Genomic DNA, 21,984 nt, shown 5'->3' on the forward strand with positions numbered 1-21,984 from the left:
AAAATAGCAGATATACAAGCTCATATCGCATTATGTGGTGTACTATGAGGTTGTAGATCTGCTATTTCATAGGTTGACATTTGAAAATGACTGAAGTTGTCCCTTAAGTTTGACTGAGCAACAATTACTTAGTGGAGTAATATTTGACCAGGAGTTTGAGTTAAGGTACTGGGGTTGAGTGCTTAGTCCACCACATGTCAATGGACCATTAAATGACCTCTTGCCTTTTGTTCCCTGGGCTTATGTTATTGAATAAAGATGATTTGCCATATAGCCTGCAAACTGAGCTGAGACTCACTGTGAAACCAACACCAGATGGAGGAAGACATCTCTCTGTACAGCCTGAGTCACAGCTATATTTGGGCTGATAGTCATATCAGTGTATCCATTCCTAGGTCGGTTCCCATAACTTGTGTGTGTGTGTGTGTGTGTGTGTGTGCGCGTGAATACAAGATTCTTAGATGGTGTATGTTCCAAACAAAGTAGCTAACACAAAATTGCATTTTTCACTGGCTATGCTTCTTTCAGCAGAAAGAGGATTAACAGGCTACCTGAATGGTTCAGAAAACACATCCATCAGAAGAATTGAAACTGAAGAATGTATTACTTTAGGGCAGGTCAATAATAAGTCAATATAAATTCAACCAAGGTGTTTCTGTCACTATTTATTGTGCAATCTCCAAAAGATTTGTACCTCCACTTTTCGTGTTTCAATTCTGAGGACATGTTCTACTTTATTTTACTCCCTACATCCATTTCACTTGGATAAATGTGATGCATCATATTATCACAAAAATACTGAGATAGAAAGTAGTGTCCAATTTGAAATGGTGACAGCCGCCCGAAAGGCCTTGTCAGTCACCATGATGCAATGTGCGGTCCAGAATGTCCAACGACCCACAGATGCCTTATCTGGCACATTGTGAGAACCAACTTCGTCAAATCACACAAACAACTCTTCTGTGTCCTGATGGCAAATGTTGCAATGCATCAAATGCCAGCAGCCACATACTGTATATGTGGCTGCTGGAACATTCTCTTAATTTACAAGCACAGTTGGTCAGATCCGCTGACCCATTACTGAAAGCATTTTCACCTCAGTTTTAATGTTTGGAAATATGTGAATATCTAAAGTGAAAGTCAATGAGTGTTTTAATGAGAACCTGCGAATGGTCTCCAGTAGAGTAGGGTAAGTGACATTTTTGGGTAAAAAAGTACTATATTCTGGTAAGTAAGTAATCATTGATATAGTGTGTTTGTTCAGTAACAGGGATCTCCCCCGTCTCACCCACAATAAAGTCAGTCAAATAGTTTAATACTTGTCACAAGTAGGTGATAAAATTTCAGCCAATTGGCAGCGAGTACCCATTTATGCCATAGATGAGGGGTTAGTGAGCCTGCCTGTTGCAGGTTCCAGTCCAGGTCAGTCCATGTGTCATTGTGTATCCCTGAGCAAGACTTGTTTTAACCCCTAATTGCTCCCCGAACGCTGGCTCCCCGAGTGAATGGCTGCTCGCTGCTCCTATAGTGACAAATGTCACGTATGTGCATACATATACTGTGACAAAAAAACACCCCAAGTGGTGGGGACTATTATTATCCAATTTTGTCTGCTCATTTGTTTGTGTCATCACTTCAAATTGTACTTGTTTAATCTGTATCCTGACTGAGTTTGCATTCCGATTGGATAAAATCGCTATCCCAGCCTGAAAATGTATTTTCTGTTTAATAAAGAGCTGAAATGGACTCCTGTTACTGAACAAACACTCTATAGCAATGAGTACTATTAGAATATAGAGCTATTTAACAGTCATTGTAACCCAAGATCACTTACCCTACCTTTAACTGAGTTCAACTGCTGTACTTAGTGATTAGATTTGTTCCAGTGCAAGTCAAGAATTACATTAATTCACGCACACAGCTAGTAGAAAACCGACCTTACTATAATGAGAAATGTATCAAGCAGATAAAATCCAATTAGGCAACATATTCATGATGCGACACCAGCTTGCTTACACTGCACATCCAGTCTGGACGGTGCTGCTTCATCAGCCGCAAGGGAACGTGCGAGCGTTTCTGGACGAACACGTTTTGTGAAGCAGTCAGTGATCTCCGTCATTCTAAAGCGCAGTGTGGAATCGATCACACAGGGCTGGCAGGAACCAGGTTTACTGGCAAACTATGTGTTTTTGAGCGGTGCAACCACTCCAAGGAACAGCAATGTCCTTATGTCCGTCCCTATGTTTAGAGTACCAACAGGGGGCGCTGTTGCACCACTCACTTCAGACTGGTCTGATTTTTTATACACAAATTATTAAATATGAATCTCCATGCACCGTTTCTATTAGACAATATAAACACCCCAACAAGACTTTACACGGTACTAATAACCCCATCTTGATCTGAACAAGGATATAACCTGATGAACTTATAATGAAAATACCACTGATTGGTCATAATCGGATGAACCCTAACCCAACAAACACATCCAGAAAAAAACAAGGGTAACTTGACATGGATGCAATTGTGGTGTTGGTGAACACTGTGCCAACATTTAAAAAAAAGAATTTCAAAACATATAGAAAATAAATACAAAAATTGGACTTTCATCTCATATGGTGATAGCTTCAGGGCTGGATTGTTTTTGTGCATCTGATGATGTGTGGCCTTGTGGGAGATGTTATTGTGTGCATGGAAACGTGTCAAAAGAGCGACTCAGTAACTCCATGTTCTGTCCCTGGTGTGGGTACCGAAGCAAAATCTTTACTAAAACAAATTAAAAATAAAATAAAAAGGAGTTTAAATTAAGACTTATGTTTCTGTGCTAAGTGGTGACAATCCCAAAGAAGAGAGAGTGGTTTTGCAGGGGAAACAAAAAAAATCAAATGTTGTATCTTCTAATCAAATCCTCTTTTCTCTGTCGTTTGGTTCGATTGAGGAGCACACAAGCTTAGTGTGTCTCTCTGCTGCTAAATCCAAAAATGTCCAACAAAAAAAGTGCCACAAAGTACCAAAGACAAAGAAGGTATCCGAGTATCCAAAGGCACTGGTTGGTTATCACATAGTCCCCTCATGGTCGGTTCAGCTTGAAGATATATTATCTTTATAGTCCTGTCACTGTTCTTTGTATAAAGCAGCTTATTCTTTCTATTTCGGACTGGTCGGCCCTGGGTGGTCCTGGGCTAGGATAGCCTCTCCATTTCAAACTGGCTGTGTCCATTAGGTGTGCAGGTGCTGTTTGGAGAGTTCCCCCAGACTTCCGGTGCACGGCTGTAGCCCGACTTCGGCGCATCCCCCGAGGGTCCATGTGTGACCGTGATGGGGGTAAAGTCGTCCGGCGCTGGTGGAGGTGGAGCTGCAGGATCAGGGGGCTTGCGGCCGTAGTAGAGCGCCCAGAGCAGGGTGAGGGTCAGCGTCATGGCGAGGATCTGAGCCACGCCTAAGGACACCCCCAGGAAACGTAACACCTGGAGCTGCTTCGTTCCCCGGATGAAACTGTAGATCTTTGGCCCGCAGCCCTACAACACACACACACACGCACGCGCGTACGCACACGCACACACACACACACACACACACACACACACACACACACACACACACACACACACACACACACACAAATAAATACGGTAAATTCTTGGTGAAGGGGGTGAGCCAGACGCTAAACGTAAAAGGATAAATCAACGGTTGCTCTTTTTGAGGAAGTGAAGAAGTTTTAATGTGAACATGAAACTGGGTCTGTTGCTTTACTTCTATGATTCGCTGCCGGTAACCTAACCGGCACCAAGAAGAGAGAACACATCACCCCGTCCTGGCCTCCCTCCACCTGTTTGTCGGTGTGATTCAGAATACATTTTAAGACCCTTTTATTTGTATACAAAGCTCTGATCGGACTAACCCTACATTACAGACCTGGTAAAGTACCCCCCCCCCCACCACTAGGCACCTCAGATCAATGGACCTGGAGCTACTGGATGTTCAACCGACCAAATTGAGGCTTACTCCATTAGAACTTCCCCCTCCATTAAAAACCCTGTTTTATCAAGTGTTTGATTGCCCGTGATATGTCATTTTGTTTTTTAACCCATTATTATTATTATAACTTTAATTTGCTTTTAAATGTGTAAATTGCTGTCTGTACTTTTGATTTGATTTGGTAGCAGATCTATAATTGTTGAAATTAAGAAGAAAAACAAATATATATTTTTTTTTATATAAGCCGTTTTGACCTTGTAGATCTGCTATTTTTGAATAGCAGCATGGAATCCTGAATATTTTTTTTGCTATTTTTGCATTGGAATCCTGACATGTCGAAAATCATGCAAAACGACATACTATACGATATCAAATGATATACTATACTAGTGAGTCAATCCACGGTACTGGTGGTTCACCCAGTAAATCAAAGTAAATATTCTGCCATCCTAGTTGACACCACGTATTGTTTTGCAGACACAATGCAAGCCACTTGAGCTTGTTTCATTTGTTTATGAAACTATGCGCAAAGCAAACCAGTGTCTCTTGTACAAACAACATAATCGCAGTCATCAGAACGTGTGTGTGTATGCGTGCGTGCGTTATGCATATGCACAAATACAAATGCAAGCACATGCACACATTTGTGTATACATTTGTATATCTGTATGTGGAAAAAAAAGAATAAATGAATGAAATGTTATGCTTCTTTGCATGCAGCTGTTGTTGCAACCCTTCCAGCTTCTCTAGAACAAAATGAGAAATAAACTGGGATGGATTTGCTCCAAGTGTGTGTGTGTGCGTGTGAGTGTGTGTGTGTGTGTGTGTGTGTGTGTGTGTGTGAGTGTGAGTGTGAGTGCGTGCGTGCGTGTGTGCGTGTGTAGCACCAAAACAGGCAGTAGTACAGTCAGTGTCAGAGCGGTAGAGCGTAGACCTGCTCCCCACGCAGGCTTAATTAGATGTAATGGGCACACTATGTATGTGTCCAATCTGGCAACCTCAGGCCCACAGGACACACAATGCTATCAAGGCTGAGATTGCCTCTAATTGCTTTGAATGGATTTCTTTCCCTTGCTTCAATGCGCCCCATCATATTTAGTCCGCAAATGGCCTCGGAAGGCATTTCACACTGTGAAATGCAACGCGTGGGAAAACTCCAAACAAATTCAATTTCTTCGGGACGAGCTAGCGAGTAAGCACCACTCTTTGTGTACTTCAACCAATGTGGAGAGACTCTGGAGAGTGCAGAGGGATATACATAATAGTAAATATTAGTCCCCCCTACTTTCCATGCCCCCGACATGTCTGCACCGAGCTCCAAGTGAACACAGCCGGGCGCCATCGCTGCAAACAACGTCAGTATGGCCAATATGGTCATATTCCAACGTTGTGATAACGGTTGATAATGTGTATTTAATGCAGTGATAACATACGAATGTATATATTTTTTCTTTTCCATAAATAATATATAAAGTCTGTGTGTAATCTCCTACAAATATAGCATTTATTTCCTACTTTATTTCTTAATTCACAAGATAATGTCTGGCAACATATACTGTAATGTCCATTTGTTTGTCATATTGTTTTTTGTGTGTTTTTGTTCATTGTTGGTTGTTCATGAAAAATGTATAACATTTAAGAATTTAGAAAAATGTCGACTGCAGCAAGTAATGTTACGCCAACAAAGAAAAAACAAAGACTGTTTGCTCACCTGCCCCAACCTATCCACTGTTTCAAATGAGTTTCTCCAGACCTGCATATAGAGTGAGCTCAGATTGGAGGGCTGGCCATGTAGACTAATGTATGGGACACTCACTGCCATGTAGACTAATGTATGAGACACTCACTGCCATGTAGACTAATGTATGAGACACTCACTGCCATGTAGACTAATGTATGAGACACTCACTGCCATGTAGACTAATGTATGAGACACTCACTGCCATGTAGACTAATGTATGAGACACTCACTGCCATGTAGACTAATGTATGGGACTAGATAGATACTTTATTCGTCCTTTCGGAAATTTGTTTTGTGCACAGCAGTCATCAGGATATACATAAAACATATGCAAACAAACAGTACATAGACAATAAAGAAACAATGCCAACAGAAGGCCACCAGTCATAGTTCCAAGAGGCATCACATCACACTTTATGCACGGAACTGAGATGGGGCCTGCTTGTTCATAAGTCCTATACTTATGGGAACAAACGATCTTGAGGCCCTAGCCTGCAGGGAAGGTACCATGTACCGCCGCCCTGATGGTAAGAGATGGTATTGGCTGTGTAACGGGTGTGTATTGTCCCTGGTAATAGCTTTCCCCTTCCTGAGTACCCGGGTCTCATACATTGAGGTCATACTCTCAAATCGTACCCCAGCTATTTTGCTGGACACGTTGATGATTTTATGGAGTTTGTTCTTATTAACCAATGATAATGAGCCATACCATGAGACAAAACAAAATGTCAATGCACTCTCCACAAAGGATCGATGAAAAAGTGCCATAACATTCTTTTCCACATTATACTGTCTCAGTCTGCGCATAAAATGCAGTCTCTGCTGACCTTTCTTATAGATGGAATGAGTGTTAGAATTCCATGTCAGCTTGGAATCAATCGTTGTACCCAAGTACTTGTATTCCTCCACAATCACTACCCCATCCCCACCAATGACTATTTCCTGGTGTGCATGAGCACCAGTCCTAAGGTCAAATATGACCTCCTTAGTTTTTTTGATATTCAGCTGGAGGAAGTTACTCCTGCACCAACCGGCAAACTCGTCCACTGTTCTTCGATAGCTTATCTCATCATCCTCAATCAGACCAACAATAGCTGTGTCGTCTGCGAATTTAACAATACAGGTGTTGTCTGACTCACTCCTACAGTCGCTTGTGTACAGCGTGAACAATACCGGTGAAATCACGCTCCCTTGCGGAGCCCCCGTGTTGGTCGTAATGGGGAGAGATATTGCTTTATTCACCTTGACATATTGTACCCGCTCAGTCAGGAATGACTCCACCCACCTGATGATATTGGTGTTAACACCCATGTCAAAAAGTTTCCTCATCAGAATATGAGGTCTCATTGTGTTAAATGCAGAGGAGAAGTCTACAAAGAGTACCCGAGCATATCGTTTCTTTTGAGGTTTATCTAGATGGTAGTAGATCTTATTAAGCATAAGAAGAAGAGCATCATCAGTGCCCCTCCCCTTTCTATATGCAAATTGCAAGGGGTCCATTTCATGTTGCACATTATTAAGGAGGTTATTTAAGATAATGCGCTCCAAGCTTTTTATTAATAATGTTGTCAAGGGACACTCACTGCCATGTAGACTAATGTATGGGACACTCACTGCCATGTAGACTAATGTATGGGAGACTCACTGCCATGTAGACTAATGTATGGGACACTCACTGCCATGTAGACTAATGTATGGGACACTCACTGCCATGTAGACTAATGTATGGGAGACTCACTGCCATGTAGACTAATGTATGGGACACTCACTGCCATGTAGACTAATGTATGAGACACTCACTGCCATGTAGACTAATGTATGAGACACTCACTGCCATGTAGACTAATGTATGGGACACTCACTGCCATGTAGACTAATGTATGGGACACTCACTGCCATGTAGACTAATGTATGGGACACTCACTGCCATGTAGACTAATGTATGAGACACTCACTGCCATGTAGACTAATGTATGAGACACTCACTGCCATGTAGACTAATGTATGGGACACTCACTGCCATGTAGACTAATGTATGAGACACTCACTGCCATGTAGACTAATGTATGACGCTCACTGCCTCACGTCCTGATGTCTGACAATCCCCACAGGTTCCATTTAATTCCAATAATGTGTATCTGTGTGTTTATGTATGTATGCATGTTTGAGTGCATCTGCACTTTTTTAGTAGGGAGAGGGATCTCACCTCTTGATGAAGGTCGCTGAGGTCGCGGTAATGGGCATGGCGAGCGCATCCTGGATACTGATTGGAGCAGCAGGAGTCAGGTGGCCACTCCATCTCTGTCATCTCCAGCCAATCCGTGAAGTAGATCACTCCACAACACTTAAACTGACAGTGACAGCCAATCAATAGTAGGACAACGCAATCAATAGTGTGTGTGTGTGTGTGTGTGTGTGTGTGTGTGCGCGTGCGTGCATGGCTGCATGTGTGCTTGCGTGCGTGCGTGCGTGCGTGCGTGCGTGCGTGCGTGCGTGCGTGCGTGCGTGCGTGCGTGTGTGTGTGTGTGTGTGTGTGTGCGTGCGTGTGTTCGTGTGCGTGTGTTTACCTCTGTCTGGAAAGTGTTCCAAGTGTGTGTGAGCCATTGATAGCGCTGCAGTCCATAGTTTGGCATTCTGGACTTCAGACTGATCATATCAGACCTCTGGACTACGGGCTGAAAACACACACACACACGCACGCACGCACGTACACACACACACACACACACACACACACACACACACACACACACACACACACACACACACACACACACACACACACACACACACACACACACACACACACACAGTTGATGATTTTTATCAGATTTTATTTGACTGTCCCCAAGTGCAATATGATATGACATTGCTGCAGTGTAGTTACAGTTGATATTTTATTATTAACCCGGTCGATGCCAAATTTTGTACACACACTCCCTGGATGCCAACGATGAACCTCTGCCCCAGTTTCAGAACCAGGAGGCCGTCTTTTGAAAAGCAAATTTTTTGATATTACTCCTCCAGATTCTGTCCAAAAATCCCGCAAATTGTTACACACTAACTCCAAGTCCGATATTTCATATTCCATCCTAATTGGCTAACATTGGCTTTCGAAGTTTGCAGGATTGGCCCGTTTTGAACAAAAAGCCTCAAATCATGAACGCAGCGTGCAATTTATGTGAAATCTTTCACAGACTTTCCTACTAGGCTGAGGAATATATCCAGGCCTGCACACAACTGGTGTGCCAGTGCGCATGCGTCGTCAAAATGTTTTCTGCGGTAGATCAAAGGCATGCAAGGCGCATTTGCGCACCAAGAGCTGCAACAGTTATATGTAGAGAATCTGACAGGTATTCAAAAGGAACTCAAATATGATGTTATGTCCTGTAAGTAGACTTAGAAATAAAACTAGTGTTGACTAATCTTTACACGTGACTCTTATTTTGAAGAGGAAGTCAGAGCACAGGAAGTCTGTTTCAGTTGTAAACAAGCTACTATGACACTTTCCCAAAGTTTACGTGCTCCTGTCATAGTGCTAGTCGCTAAACCACGCGACCATATTTACAATGTGAAAACCATACATCTGTCACTTGAACAACACTGGAATTACTTTATTTAAACATGGAACCTGCAGCAGTAGGTGAGTAATTAATTGTATCTGTGTAGGACGTTTCAGTGCTGCTAACAAACCTCCTGCTGCTTAACGACCACACTGTTTGTGACTGTAGTTTAGCATCTTTGTATCTTTTGCATCTGGCTGTGTGGGCAGCATAACATTGTGGCAGTGTAGAGACCCGTCCGTCCGTCGACCCCCCCCCCCCGCGCTGTGCACACCAACTTGCATGTCCAGGTGCTCCTTTGAGAACTAGCCCAAAATAATTATCTGCAGCCCTGAATATATCCCACCCTTTTCACAATGGCCTGTTATAGCGCCACCAACAGGTGGATTTTTGCTAAACACATTTTTATAACAAAATCCCTCAAATCATCCAATTGCCATCCAAGGCATAAGAAGAAACGGCACCCTTTTCACATTGGCTTATTATAGCGCCACCAGGAGGCCACAACCTGACCTGCCCTGGTGGAGACCTGTGCCCAGAGGGGCACTTTATCTAGTTTTTCTTGTGCTTCCTCGACGATGCTACAGTATATCTTGGACAGATCTTCCTTGAGATAGAGCTGTCCAAACCAAGGAGACTTCCTGGTTCTAAAGATAAGTTTACTAACTGTCCAAGGTCAGTGTAGTGGTGCTGGAAGCACTTCTACTTCAGCTGGTCTAGGATCAGATCCCACCACAGCTTTTCACTTCTTTGTCGCCCTCTCATCTTTAAAAATAGTACACTGTAAAGTCCTAGGTGTTAATTTAACTGAGCGTACAAATGTAGCCAAGTGGACAGCCAATATGGGTTCAGAACAAACAGATCAACATCTTTGGCACTTTGGAAATCACGAATTATAATGATATCATATCATCATCATACAGATACAGATGGATTGGATAACTCACATACATACATACAGTACATACATACATACATACATACATACATACATACAGATGCATCAATGAACACTGATGTTACTATAAGGTGTGGACTCTCCACTTTGCTTATGAATGTGTTGCACACTTCTGTGAAAAGAGATTCACTGTACAGTACACCGAGTCACATTCATCACACATGTGCACATACATATATCGGGCAATTATCGTGTTTCTGATCCTGGTGAATCATCGTAAAATGTGAATCATCCGTTTGCATTTGGGTTGAGGACGTGTGCTTCTTGTGGAATGAGGCCTTATAAGACCACGCGGCTCTCCGTTCCACATGCCATGTTATCTAAACAACAGTCCTCTGGCTCGACTCCCGAGTGCTCCAGTCACTTAGCATGCACGGCCCAGTCCTCCTCACGCTCCCTTACACACGCACACAGCCCCTCTCACACACACACACACACACACACACACACACACACACACACACACACACTAGCCTTTGTACTCAACCCTGGCCTTCTGGGCAGCCAACCTTTCATCCTTCGTCCTCCTCCCCTACCCTGTTGCGATAAGCAGACATGCAGCCCATTAGCTGGGGCTCCCCTCAGACCCAGGTGTGCCAAGCCCCTGTCCATAATGAGCTGCTGATAAGAAGCCATTCGGTGGGACGGACTACAATACCCACAACTCCCTGCGGGCAGGCAGGTGAGTGCTTCTCTGATAAGGTAATGGTGAGGCGGTGCTGTCACCCGCCCCTGGGTCAATGCATACACACAGGCATACACGCATATACATTTGCAAAAGGTCAGGTCAGCGGCGTGCGTGTGCGGATGGTTGTGTTTGGTTTGTGCACTGACTCAGCGCCATAGACTCGCACACAGATAGCGCACACACAAACACAACCATCCGCACATGCACATGCACGCGCACGCACACGCACGCACACACACACACACACACACACACACACACACACACACACACACACATACACACATACATACATACATACATACATACATACATACATACATACACCCACACACACACACCTGCTGTGGAACAGAGCTGCTGTGTTCTTTCAGGTGAAGATAAGGCCCTGCCTGGAGGGCAGCCATTGTAGCAAAGAGCGCTGCGGTCATTGTCTTCACACCCCCACTGGGAAGCAGGAGAGTGGAGGGGAATGAATAGAAACCGCATTAGACTATCAATTCGGACCATCTCCAGAATGCTTTTGAAGCTATTCTTAGCCCGACGAAGGCCTCCAGCATCTAAAACGTTAAGCAGTTTTTGTATGCTGGCATATACATTTGCACGTACACATTTCATTTCAGGTCTTGTTTATTTGCGTGACCAGCAGTCCAGTTGGCGCAGGATGTTGTGTAATGTTGTTTGTGTGAAGTGCACAGACTGCATACACCTTGTCTACAGTCAACAGAAAAAGCACGGAGGAGCACGGAATAGTGGAAAGGGTGAGACATGACTGACATTCCTGGTTATTCTTAGAATGGAGCGATCACAGCACAGCACAGCACAGCACTCAAACTTCCAATTGCAGTCACACAAACGCAAGAGGCTTTCAGGGTATTTCTTATCTGAAATAACCACATTTTCTCCAAATGAAACATTCTTTAAACTAATTAAAAAGCAACACCTCTGGGAGTGTGAATACATCATTTTGGGCATTGTGGGCACTGTTCTAAAACTATTCAATTTGATTGGCTGCAGTGTGACCAGTGCAGACATAACCGATACAGTAGCTGTGCCGTTCAGACAGAGAAAGGAGAGTCACACAGAGTTTCTGTCACCTTGTCATAAGTCCACACCCCACTGGCCAGCTCCACGCAGAAGATCACCAGCAGACTGCCGAAGTACTGGAGAGAGAGAGAGAGAGAGAGAGAGAGAGAGAGAGAGAGAGAGAGAGAGAGAGAGAGAGAGAGAGAGAGAGAGAGAGAGAGAGAGAGAGAGAGAGAGAGAGAGAGAGAGAGAGAGAGAGAGAGAGAGAGAGAGAGAGAGAGAGAGAGAGAGAGAGAGAGAGAGAGAGAGAGAGAGAGAGAGAGAGAGAGAGAGAGAGAGAGAGAGAGAGAGGAGAGAGAGAGAGAGAGAGAGAGAGAGAGAGAGAGAGAGAGAGAGAGATAGTAGTTAGTTTCATTATTCCAAACTTTTGTTTTATTTCAGTTATTTTTACACTAAAGCATCTGCTTTGACACAAAAGTGGGTGGGCAAATCAAAAGAGAAAAATGAAGAAGGTCTATAAAGGAAGTGGGTTGTTGTGCATTCAGTGTATGATGATTGCATTAGAGTGCAAAGCATTGAAATGAAAATTGAGTGACAGAAAGAGAACGAGCAAGACACACAGAGATGGAGATGGAGCGAGGAGAGCAGAGTACAGGAGAGGAGAGGAGGCATGACATGCAAGGACAGAGACAAGAGACAGAGTACTAAGATGCGTAGTGTGTTTAGGCTAGCCAGTCATACACATGTTCTGTGTAAAGTCTGTCTAAACTAATGCTCCACTGTTAGTCTGAAGGTGTCTCTATGAATGATTGTGGCGCTGTCATGTGTGATGAAGGCCACCTCCCCAAGACCCCTCTATCCAGCCAACACCATGACTCTCACATTCTAGACAATTTAGCAGCAAAGTAGCTAAGTTAAAAAAATACATCTTAAATCATGACTTCATCTTAACACAAACTTGTCATAAATTATGTCTTACCCTGCATAGGCCCTCTGGTTGCTTTGGATACTATACTCTTACCCCTTGTCCTAATTTATATTGTTCCAAACTGGAGGATTACATTCCTTTCGTTGATTTATGGTTGTTGCTTGTACAGTATGTTGCATGTTGATTTATTTTTCACATGTGGACCACGATGGAAACTCCATGTTTGTGTCACGATGCATTTTTTGAATGGTGACACTGTTGTGATTTAAAAATTGCCAATAAAGTATCCTACCCTACGCCAGATTTATATCTAGTTGTGTGCCTGTGTGCGACCAAAAATAGCCAATCTACAAGCTTGCAGATTTACTATTTTTGGTGTGCGATGCCACACGAAATGAAGTACATCAAACCCTTGGCCTTTACAATCACTGTGTCAGACGCACGCACAGACACGCACACGCACACACACACGCACACAAAACCAGTTATTACAAAGATGAATGCGTGTGAGAGCAAGTCTCTGACAGGCCTGTCAGTGGGGGCCTCGGCTGACAAGCTGTTTGTTTGGGGAGAGTAAATACTGGTGGCAGACAGATGGCTCTGCCTTTGTTAGTGCAGTCATTCCATTTACACACCTACCCCCCTATACCTAGTCAGACGACACGCACACATCTGAGCGGCACACTGATGGGTCAAATGTAGAAAAATTACATCTGTCTCTCTCTATCTCACACACTCTCCCTCTCTCTCTCTCACACACACACACACACACACACACACACACACACACACACACTGCAACAAATTATGAAGGGCTGCAACAAATGATTAGTTTTAGAAACGACTCATTTGTCCGATCATTTGAATATTTTAATATGTTAAGACGGTACACTTTTAACCTCTTGACCTCCCCTCTGACACACACACGCACACGCATGCACACACACACACACACACACACACACACACACACACACACACACACACACACACACACACACACACACGAGATGAGGGCAGGGCCATTTTGGCATTTGAAAAGCATTTGAAATATGCCTTGACTTTCAGCACTGGACTTCCTCTCTTGGAGAAGGGCTACAACACACCTTCACCTCCTTCCCTCCTCTAATAGCACTTACACAGAGGGTAAGGGGAATGGAGGGAGGACAGGTGGACCAAGGGAGGGGGAGAGAGGGGGAGAGAGAGGGGGGGGGGGGGAGTTTAAGTTTAGGCAGAGGTGATTGCTGTCTTTAAGTGGCTAGTGAGGCCTATTTTTAAGCGACCTTTTCCTCCACAAGTGGAAACAGCCAGCAGGCTGCAATCTAAAACCTGCCCAGCCCCTAAAACCCACCCAGCTTCCCATTGTGCCTCGATTGAATTCAATTTTCAATACTATTCGACTTCATCGTCAGTCCACCTTGCACAAGCGCAAAATGACGGTGGGGAGGTACCAACATACACGATTGGAAACAAAACAGTGCAGACAATGCAGACAGTACAACAAGACAAGATGCCACGGTTATGATGGCCGATAGGTAAGTGCACATTAAAGTCCAACTGATCAGAATCCACATCAAACTGATGCAAATTTGTACCAAACGGAGCAGGGCCCTTAAAATCCTGCAACAACAGCACAACCAAATGGTATAGCCTCTACTATTGCATGCTGCTAATGCAAGAGAAAATATGATGAACCATTTTGACATTTCTCACGTTCCTGGGGTGTGTGACTGTAACTAAGAAGCCATGTCTGAGGTCTGAACCTTTGGAATGGTGGTCTAACAGTTACAAAGCGCGTAGCTCATGGCTTCATTCATACCCCACCATAGCCAAGAAATCTATCAAAATGCCATTGTCCAGTGTGAAGCGCACAACACATCGCATCAGGAGTTGTTGTGAGGGGGGGGGGGGGGGGGGGGGGGTGGACTCTCGCAAATGTATTTATTTATTTATTTCCCCCAGATGGTCTAAAAATGAATTACTTTGACCAATGTATTACCAATCTCGTACACCATTGCTCACGAAAGCAACACCCTTGACCCAATTATAGACACTGCATCTAGCTTTTAATTAAAGTTCCCCGGGCATTGTTTTGGGATATTTTGGCCGATATGGGTCTTTTTCTCAAGTCTGGAGTCAGTGTGGAGATTACCCGGCGGTGTTGCTGCCCCTCCTGGCTCATGGCTCTTCACAGAAGGCACACAGACAGCAGCCACTCCGCTGAACGTGTCAGTGTTGCTGCAGTGGTGTGAACTGTGAACCGTGCTGTCACTGGTGGTGCTGCTGAGTGCTGACAGCCGAGCCGACTCACAGCTTCTTCTTAGTTCTGAATTACTTTATCTTTGCCTTGAAAAAGACCGTAGGGCGTAGGCTATATCCATTTTGCGTTTTGCTGTTTTGGACAAAGCGACTGGAAGGAAGAGGTTTACAGAAAGGCTACCAAGTAGCCAATCATATGACCCGATCAGCGATCACCAGGGGGCAGCGACAACACACACACACACACACACACACACACACACACACACACACACACAATAGCCTTCTATATAATGCTGCGCACATATATTATATATATTAAAAGAATACCCAGCAACCGCCTATGATAGTGAAGTCACCTTGGCTCGCGCTTAGCGTCCTTGATCGTCAGGGACAACAGGGGGCTGTAATATAATATTGCGCGCTGATTGCGCACATCATTATATAGATTTTGAAAAATACCCAGCATAATTTTTGGGAAGGCTAAGCCTTCCCTAGCCTTACACACCCGCCGCCTATGCTTGCAGGTCTGCTATAGAGGGTATGCGCGTGACATCATCATCAAACCCGGAAGTTATGCAGGAACGCCTACTGAGTGGCAAAAAAATACTTTCTGGCCTTGACAGCCCATGCATTCCAAACAGAAAAGTCTGATTGCATTAAACAACATAAAAAAATGTAAACTCACTTAATTTGCCTGTTGCTTTGCCACTCGATTTGCCACTCGATGTGCCATTCACTTTAAGCATGCGCATAGCCTCTATTCTTTAAAAAGACAAAAATGCAAGTTAGGGACCGGGACACATCGGCTGCATATTTGCCGATACTGATATCAAATCAAAATATCAGTTCAAATAATAGCCAGTATATTGGCCAAACCAATATATCGATCGGAATTTTAAAAGCAGCTTGAAGCATCCACTCCTTTCTTTTGTGTGTGCATATGAGCGAGCACTGCAGATGGACACAAGTGTTGCCGTTGGCGATGCTGGTACAGCAGCCAGCGTGTCTGTCCTTGGGAACCTCGGGGACGTCCCCCAAAACACCCGCCGGCTGGTGAATAAGGCCCGTCGTCCGTAACCCTAGCAGCACTCTCTCTCTCAGCCGCCCTCAGCAGGTGGGGACAGATAAAGTTACCCCATTGTCCCAGTGCTGGAGATAGTATTGTCCCCTCGGTGCGTCAGCGAAACACAAGAATGCCTCTGGCAGACTGGCCCTACAGAGAGGCTCCAACTGAGGTGAATGGAGTTGCAACAGAGGGGAGGGAGGGGGGGTGCAGAGAGGAGAGACGAGAGGACAGGAAGTGAACCCGTCCTACCACGACGACCCCAGACAACCCAGAGACATTTGGGAGATAAGGTCACAATACAGGACTTCTATCAATAGTGTGTGGGGGTGTCAAGAAGATTCCAAGAGCTTATAAGGGGCACTTGGAAACATGGCATGGTTATGTATATTTTGTTTGTCACTATTGTGCCCATAATTCATTTCTATGTGACTCATGATGACCGTTTTCCCCCCCAGTTGAAAATACATCACTTTTCCTCCTGTCCTGTCCTCTGTCCTGTCCTGCTGGACAACTGGTTGGCCCATTTTTTACTTATTCATTCCTTATGTCCCATGAACTCTCTCTCTCTCTCTCTAGGATCAGCACACCCCTAATGTTCGCTTTCTGCTTCACTCTCATATGCACGCGCACACACACACACACACACACACACACACACACACACACACACACACACACACACACACACACGCTTTCTATTTCTCTCTCTCTCGCTCTCTCTCTCTCTCTCTCTCTCTCTCTCTCTCTCTCTCTCTCAAGCCCTGGCAGATTCAGGCAGTGCTACCGGTGAATAGTTTTACAGCTGCACTCGTCTGCAGAAGTGCTCATCAGCAGGCCGCTGACATTGGCAGATGCACAGTAAAATCCTCAGCGCTCACTTAACTCAGAAAGTACACTCACGTGTTAAATGAGCACAGTGAGAGTGGTGAACGCAGGACGACAACACATGATGGGCACCGTGTCGGGCCGGATCCCATCCCAAACTGAAGCCATTCGTTTTTATTTTGCCCTCTGGGTTCTCTGGCGGCCTTGTTGGAACATTCATAAAGCTAAACAGTGCATGGTGCTGTCAGAGGAGGCTTGGGTGCCAGTTGAGAGCACCTGGCAGCGTTTTAACTGTAATACCACTGGCACACTAAAATACAGAAGTTGTGAACTAACACCAGAAGGGCTGATTAAGGGTGCCTACCTACCACAATTACAACTTGCTCTTCCAATAACAACCAGTTGAGCTCCGAATAGTTTCCACACACACAGACATGAACAGCACAGTACAGTATACGTGTGCGTGCGTGCGTGCGTGCGTGTGTGCGTGCGTGTGTGTGTGTGCGTGCGTGCGTGCGTGTGTGCCCGTGCACAAACAAACAGACATATGCAACCACACTCACTCACTCACGTAGGAAGAGCGAGAGTGAGCACAACACCTACCCAGGATAGGAGCAGCAGATTGCATTTCAGTGTGCCGCAGTAGCCCACCATGGCCACTATGATTAGAAAACAACACACTGCTATGATGACTGGATGGACGGCAGGGGAATACGTCTGGACTGCTGCTTCCTCCAGCCTAGAGAGAGAGAGAGAGAGAGAGAGAGAGAGAGAGAGAAAATACGTGTTTAAGAAAGAGTTATCACACCACCACAATACAGGATTTCTATTGGAGGGGGGGGGGGGATTCCAAGAGCTTGTAGATGAACAGGGCCCCTTGGAGTGCTTATTTCATTATTTGTGTTCATTAAAATGTCAGGGTTCCAGCATGATATGTCACCACCACTGTGTCCACAATTCTGCAGCTCGTGCTATTACTTTCCTGTCCTGTTGGACAGAGCTCCTCTAACTCTCCATGTGGTTCTCAGCAACCCTGAATTACATTGTTACCTTGCATTCATATTATGGTACGTAAATATGTCATCGTTCCCCCTAAGATACAGTATGTCACGAGAAAAACTTGAGAGAATGTTTCCATTAGGACAGCTTGAAAATAACTTTATACTCATGCGGTGTGCTGTGAAATACTAGATCGGACTTGTAGATCAGACAACGATCGCAACAAGTACAGTGCAACTCAGGTCCGTTGTACTAAGCTAAACTGAAGTGATATTGATAACTTCCAAATATTATCAAGGGATTCTGCGGCACCCTTGGACTTAAGTTGCATCATCAATCGCACCCTAGGGTACCACGCACAAATTCTGCTCTATAAGCAGGGCTGCACACAGGCGGTACGCCAGTGCGCATGCGTCGACAAAATGAATTATGCGCTGTCAATCAAGCGCCGGGAAGCGCTTCTGCGTACCGCCTGCTGGGGCCGCCTAGAATGATTATTATGGCCAGAATACTAGTAAAATCTGTAGCGAGAGCATTTCCCACCGACTGCCAATCAAAGTACGTCTTGCACAAGTGCACTGGCCATTGTGGCCAATCACAGCGCGTCCTAACTCAAACGAGGGAGGTTCCATTTCCATGCTGCTCGCTGCTCGCTGCTGGGAGGAGGGCGGTTCGGTTGACAGGAGTTTACTACTGAGAAATCCTGACACAAATGGTTCGGCTTCTCCGTTTCAGATGTGGAGCAAACTAAAAAGTAAAAGTTGTAAAAGGGGATACTTTGGATGCTTTGCATCCAAAGCATCCAAAGCATCCCCTCGTGTGCGATGCCGTCTCTCACAGCCTAGGCACCGTAGCCTGGCTAATAAGCCAGACTCAAATCACACTGTCGTGATTCGGTCTGGCTTATAGGCACCGGCCACTGACTTTTTACGGGTACAGGTTTTAGTTCCGACAGTGGGAAGAGTGCAAAGCATTGCGGACTGGCACTGCTGCTGCAGCCTGCACAACATGAAGCTTATCAACATGACAACACCGTGTCCCGACATACTGTCCCTTATTATCATAAAGTCGGGTAGTGTACACTGTTTATTTTTGCACCGAGGAGCCATGTGTGTCTAACTGTCTGAGTCTGACTGTACGTTGCCTCGGTAAAAACAAAAGGGAAGCCTGACGTATGCTTCGCCGTACGACATGTATGTTAAACAAATAGCTGATCTGCAAGCTCACAACGTGTCACCTCCGCAACACGTTGTGAGCTAGTAGATCGGCTATTTAAATGTATATATATATATTTTTAAAAAAGTACCTAAATATTGCTTTGATGCTCATATTATCCTTAGGAAGTATTAAGTTGTTTTTATTAGAATTTAGATTTTAGATTAGATTTTGTTTTATAATGGTATGAATCTAGAGTTGCAATACCCTCCATTGACTCACCAGTCCCCACCTATCCAATAAATATAGTTTTTCTATAAGTTATTCATGCATCCCTCTTTTATCCATCCGGCGAGACGGGTCGCCGCATTTTGGAGTACCAAGTAACTTCTCCAGGTGCTCCTCTGAGTACTAGACCAAAAAAGTTGTGTGCAGCCCTGTCTATAAGTCTCATTCTCTATGTTGCATTTCTTTTGAGCTCTCTCTTCTCCCTCTGCCACTCTCACATTTCAGTCTCACTCACTGTCTCACTCTCCCCCATCTCTCTCACACTCTCCCCCATTTCAGTCTCACTCACTGTCTCACTCTCCCCCATCTCTCTCACACTCTCCCCCATTTCAGTCTCACTCACTGTCTCACTCTCCCCCATCTCTCTCACACTCTCCCCCATTTCAGTCTCACTCACTGTCTCACTCTCCCCCATCTCTCTCACACTCTCCCCCATTTCAGTCTCACTCATTCCCTTTCTCACTCTCTCTCTCTCTCCTGCTCTGTCACTCTCACTCTTTCTCCCCCTCTGTCACTCTCTCTCTCTCTCTCGCTCTCTCTCTCCCTCTCTCTGTCTGTAGTGCATCATTCAGTAAACAGTGAGGGCATTCTGCAGGAATGTAGATGTCCTCTCCGAACGTTGCACTCACTTCAAAATGACAGATGGGAGAACTGGGGGTTGTGTCTGGGAGCATGACTGGAAAGTTTTGAGGTGAAATTATTTGGAAGGATATTGCAAAGTGCCTGCCCTGTCTAACGGGTTCTTGCAGGGTCGTGTATGAAGCCGATCAGATGCATGATTCAATTAGATTTTCATTAGAGGGGTGACGGGGAGTAGAGGCGACAATTGGGTAAGCTGTAGAGCCGGTTGCTTCCAGGCCTCTGCCAAGTGCCAATCCACCCACCCGCTTCCTTATTTTGTTCTCTCAAGTTCAGGGGTTCCCGCCTCTGCCGTATCAGGGCCCACTTGAAAATCTTGAAGGCATTAATCTGTACATTTAGATTTTAATGGACCACAATGGAGACAAGCCACTGGCTTTTTTTGTCGTCTATCTGGTGTGTTTTAAAATTTAAGTCATTGTACCATACGATAATTGTCAATAAAGTATCACTCACCGGGTGTGAGCTGTCAGGGTCAGCACAGTATTCAGATAGTCTCTAAGCCAAACCGCAACTCCCAGGACACATGCTGACATCAGCTGGGGGAGAAGGGCACACATCATAAAAGACACATGTTGCAGTAGGCAGATAGGATTTCAGCATTTGAGTCACAGCAAAAACAATATAGCCTAGTAGAGTGAAGCCTACAACCGTACTGCAGACTGGGTTAATTAAATCCTTCAAGGTGGTGTGTAAGTGATATGTTTTGGTTTTAAAGAGTTTTTAAGCTTTGTATTCTGGCAATAATCATACTACTAGGCCTACAGCTGGGTTCTCCCTGTCTCTCTCCAGCTCTTTAATAAGCAGAAGATGCATTTCCAGGTGATTCATCAGCTTCAGTTTTATAGTGTGTTCGAGTTACAGTTTTGTCTCAGACCGCTCATTTCTTACATCACTTATTTTCACTTGTTCATCTTGTAGGTCTCTCTAATCCTGATTGGATACAATTGGTATCACAACCTGAAAACGCTTTTTATGTTTACTAAGAGAGAGGACGCTGATGATTTTTGGATACTTGGGAGACGCCACTGGATGTCTGACTGGATCTACTAGATTCTAGACCACCTGCTTCTCTTACCCAGAAGAGTAAGTTGAGAGCGTAGAGCAGGCAGCGCAGGCACCTCACCGCGTCCTCCCGAGCCATTCTGAGCGCACCAACTGTTGGCCAACACTCCTCATGTTAACCCGAGGCACCATGGCAACATTCACTGTCAACAAATAAGGAAGGGTGGAGGGAGGGGGGCCGGGGGAGGGAGGGGGGAGATGTGAATAAATTAGATTATATCACCAATTACTACTTCCCGGAAACAACGACCCCTTCCTAGAAACGGCCGCGCGTCTCCTCTGTGCGTAAAACATACCGGGGTTTACATGTCTCGGGGTGCTCCGATCCGATGTCTTGTTTTAGCAGGCTGGGGTATAATAATCCGTGGGAAGTTCCAGAAAGCATTCGCAACAGGTGGTTTCTTACTTTCCTGGCCCGTGGGATGATGGAGTGCGCGGATGAGCATTCGGCGGCGCTGACATTTCCAAATCAATCATCACTCACTTAGCGAAGCTACCACGAAAATGTCTCACACGGACTTTTATGCAGCTCTTCTCCGCGCAAAAGGCATTCCATCCACTTAGCAACTACAGGCTACAGCGACAGTTATATCGGCTACCTCTTGTTCAGTTAGCCTATCCAGCTTTCATGTAGCTAAATGAAAAGTTAAATAAAAACTTTGAGACACGTCCAATCCAATTCCGCCAAAAACAGACGATACGGTAGAAGAGATGAACCCGCTCACAACCATAACATCGCAGTCACGGTCATCTTTTTGTGGCAGCGTTTGCCCAACGCCGTCGTTATTACTGCGTAAAACATA

At 44.9% G+C, this 21,984-nt stretch overlaps 1 protein-coding gene across 1 annotated transcript; it reads right to left on the reverse strand.

Annotated features, from left to right (window-relative positions):
* Positions 1 to 733: 733 nt before the first annotated feature.
* tspan12 (tetraspanin 12) lies at positions 734 to 21,984 on the reverse strand. Its single transcript, XM_079493795.1, has 9 exons — positions 21,478 to 21,984; positions 21,195 to 21,324; positions 20,573 to 20,655; positions 17,639 to 17,774; positions 12,026 to 12,091; positions 8,287 to 8,394; positions 7,926 to 8,069; positions 2,087 to 3,518; positions 734 to 2,030 (listed from the first exon to the last, which is right to left on the reverse strand). The coding sequence occupies exons 2-8, from the start codon at positions 21,258 to 21,260 to the stop codon at positions 3,183 to 3,185; spliced, it is 939 nt and encodes a 312-aa protein (XP_079349921.1). The 5' UTR covers positions 21,261 to 21,324; positions 21,478 to 21,984; the 3' UTR covers positions 734 to 2,030; positions 2,087 to 3,182.

Source organism: Electrona antarctica (assembly GCF_951216825.1).
Source record: "Electrona antarctica genome assembly, chromosome: 23".
Classification (NCBI taxonomy): domain Eukaryota; kingdom Metazoa; phylum Chordata; class Actinopteri; order Myctophiformes; family Myctophidae; genus Electrona; species Electrona antarctica.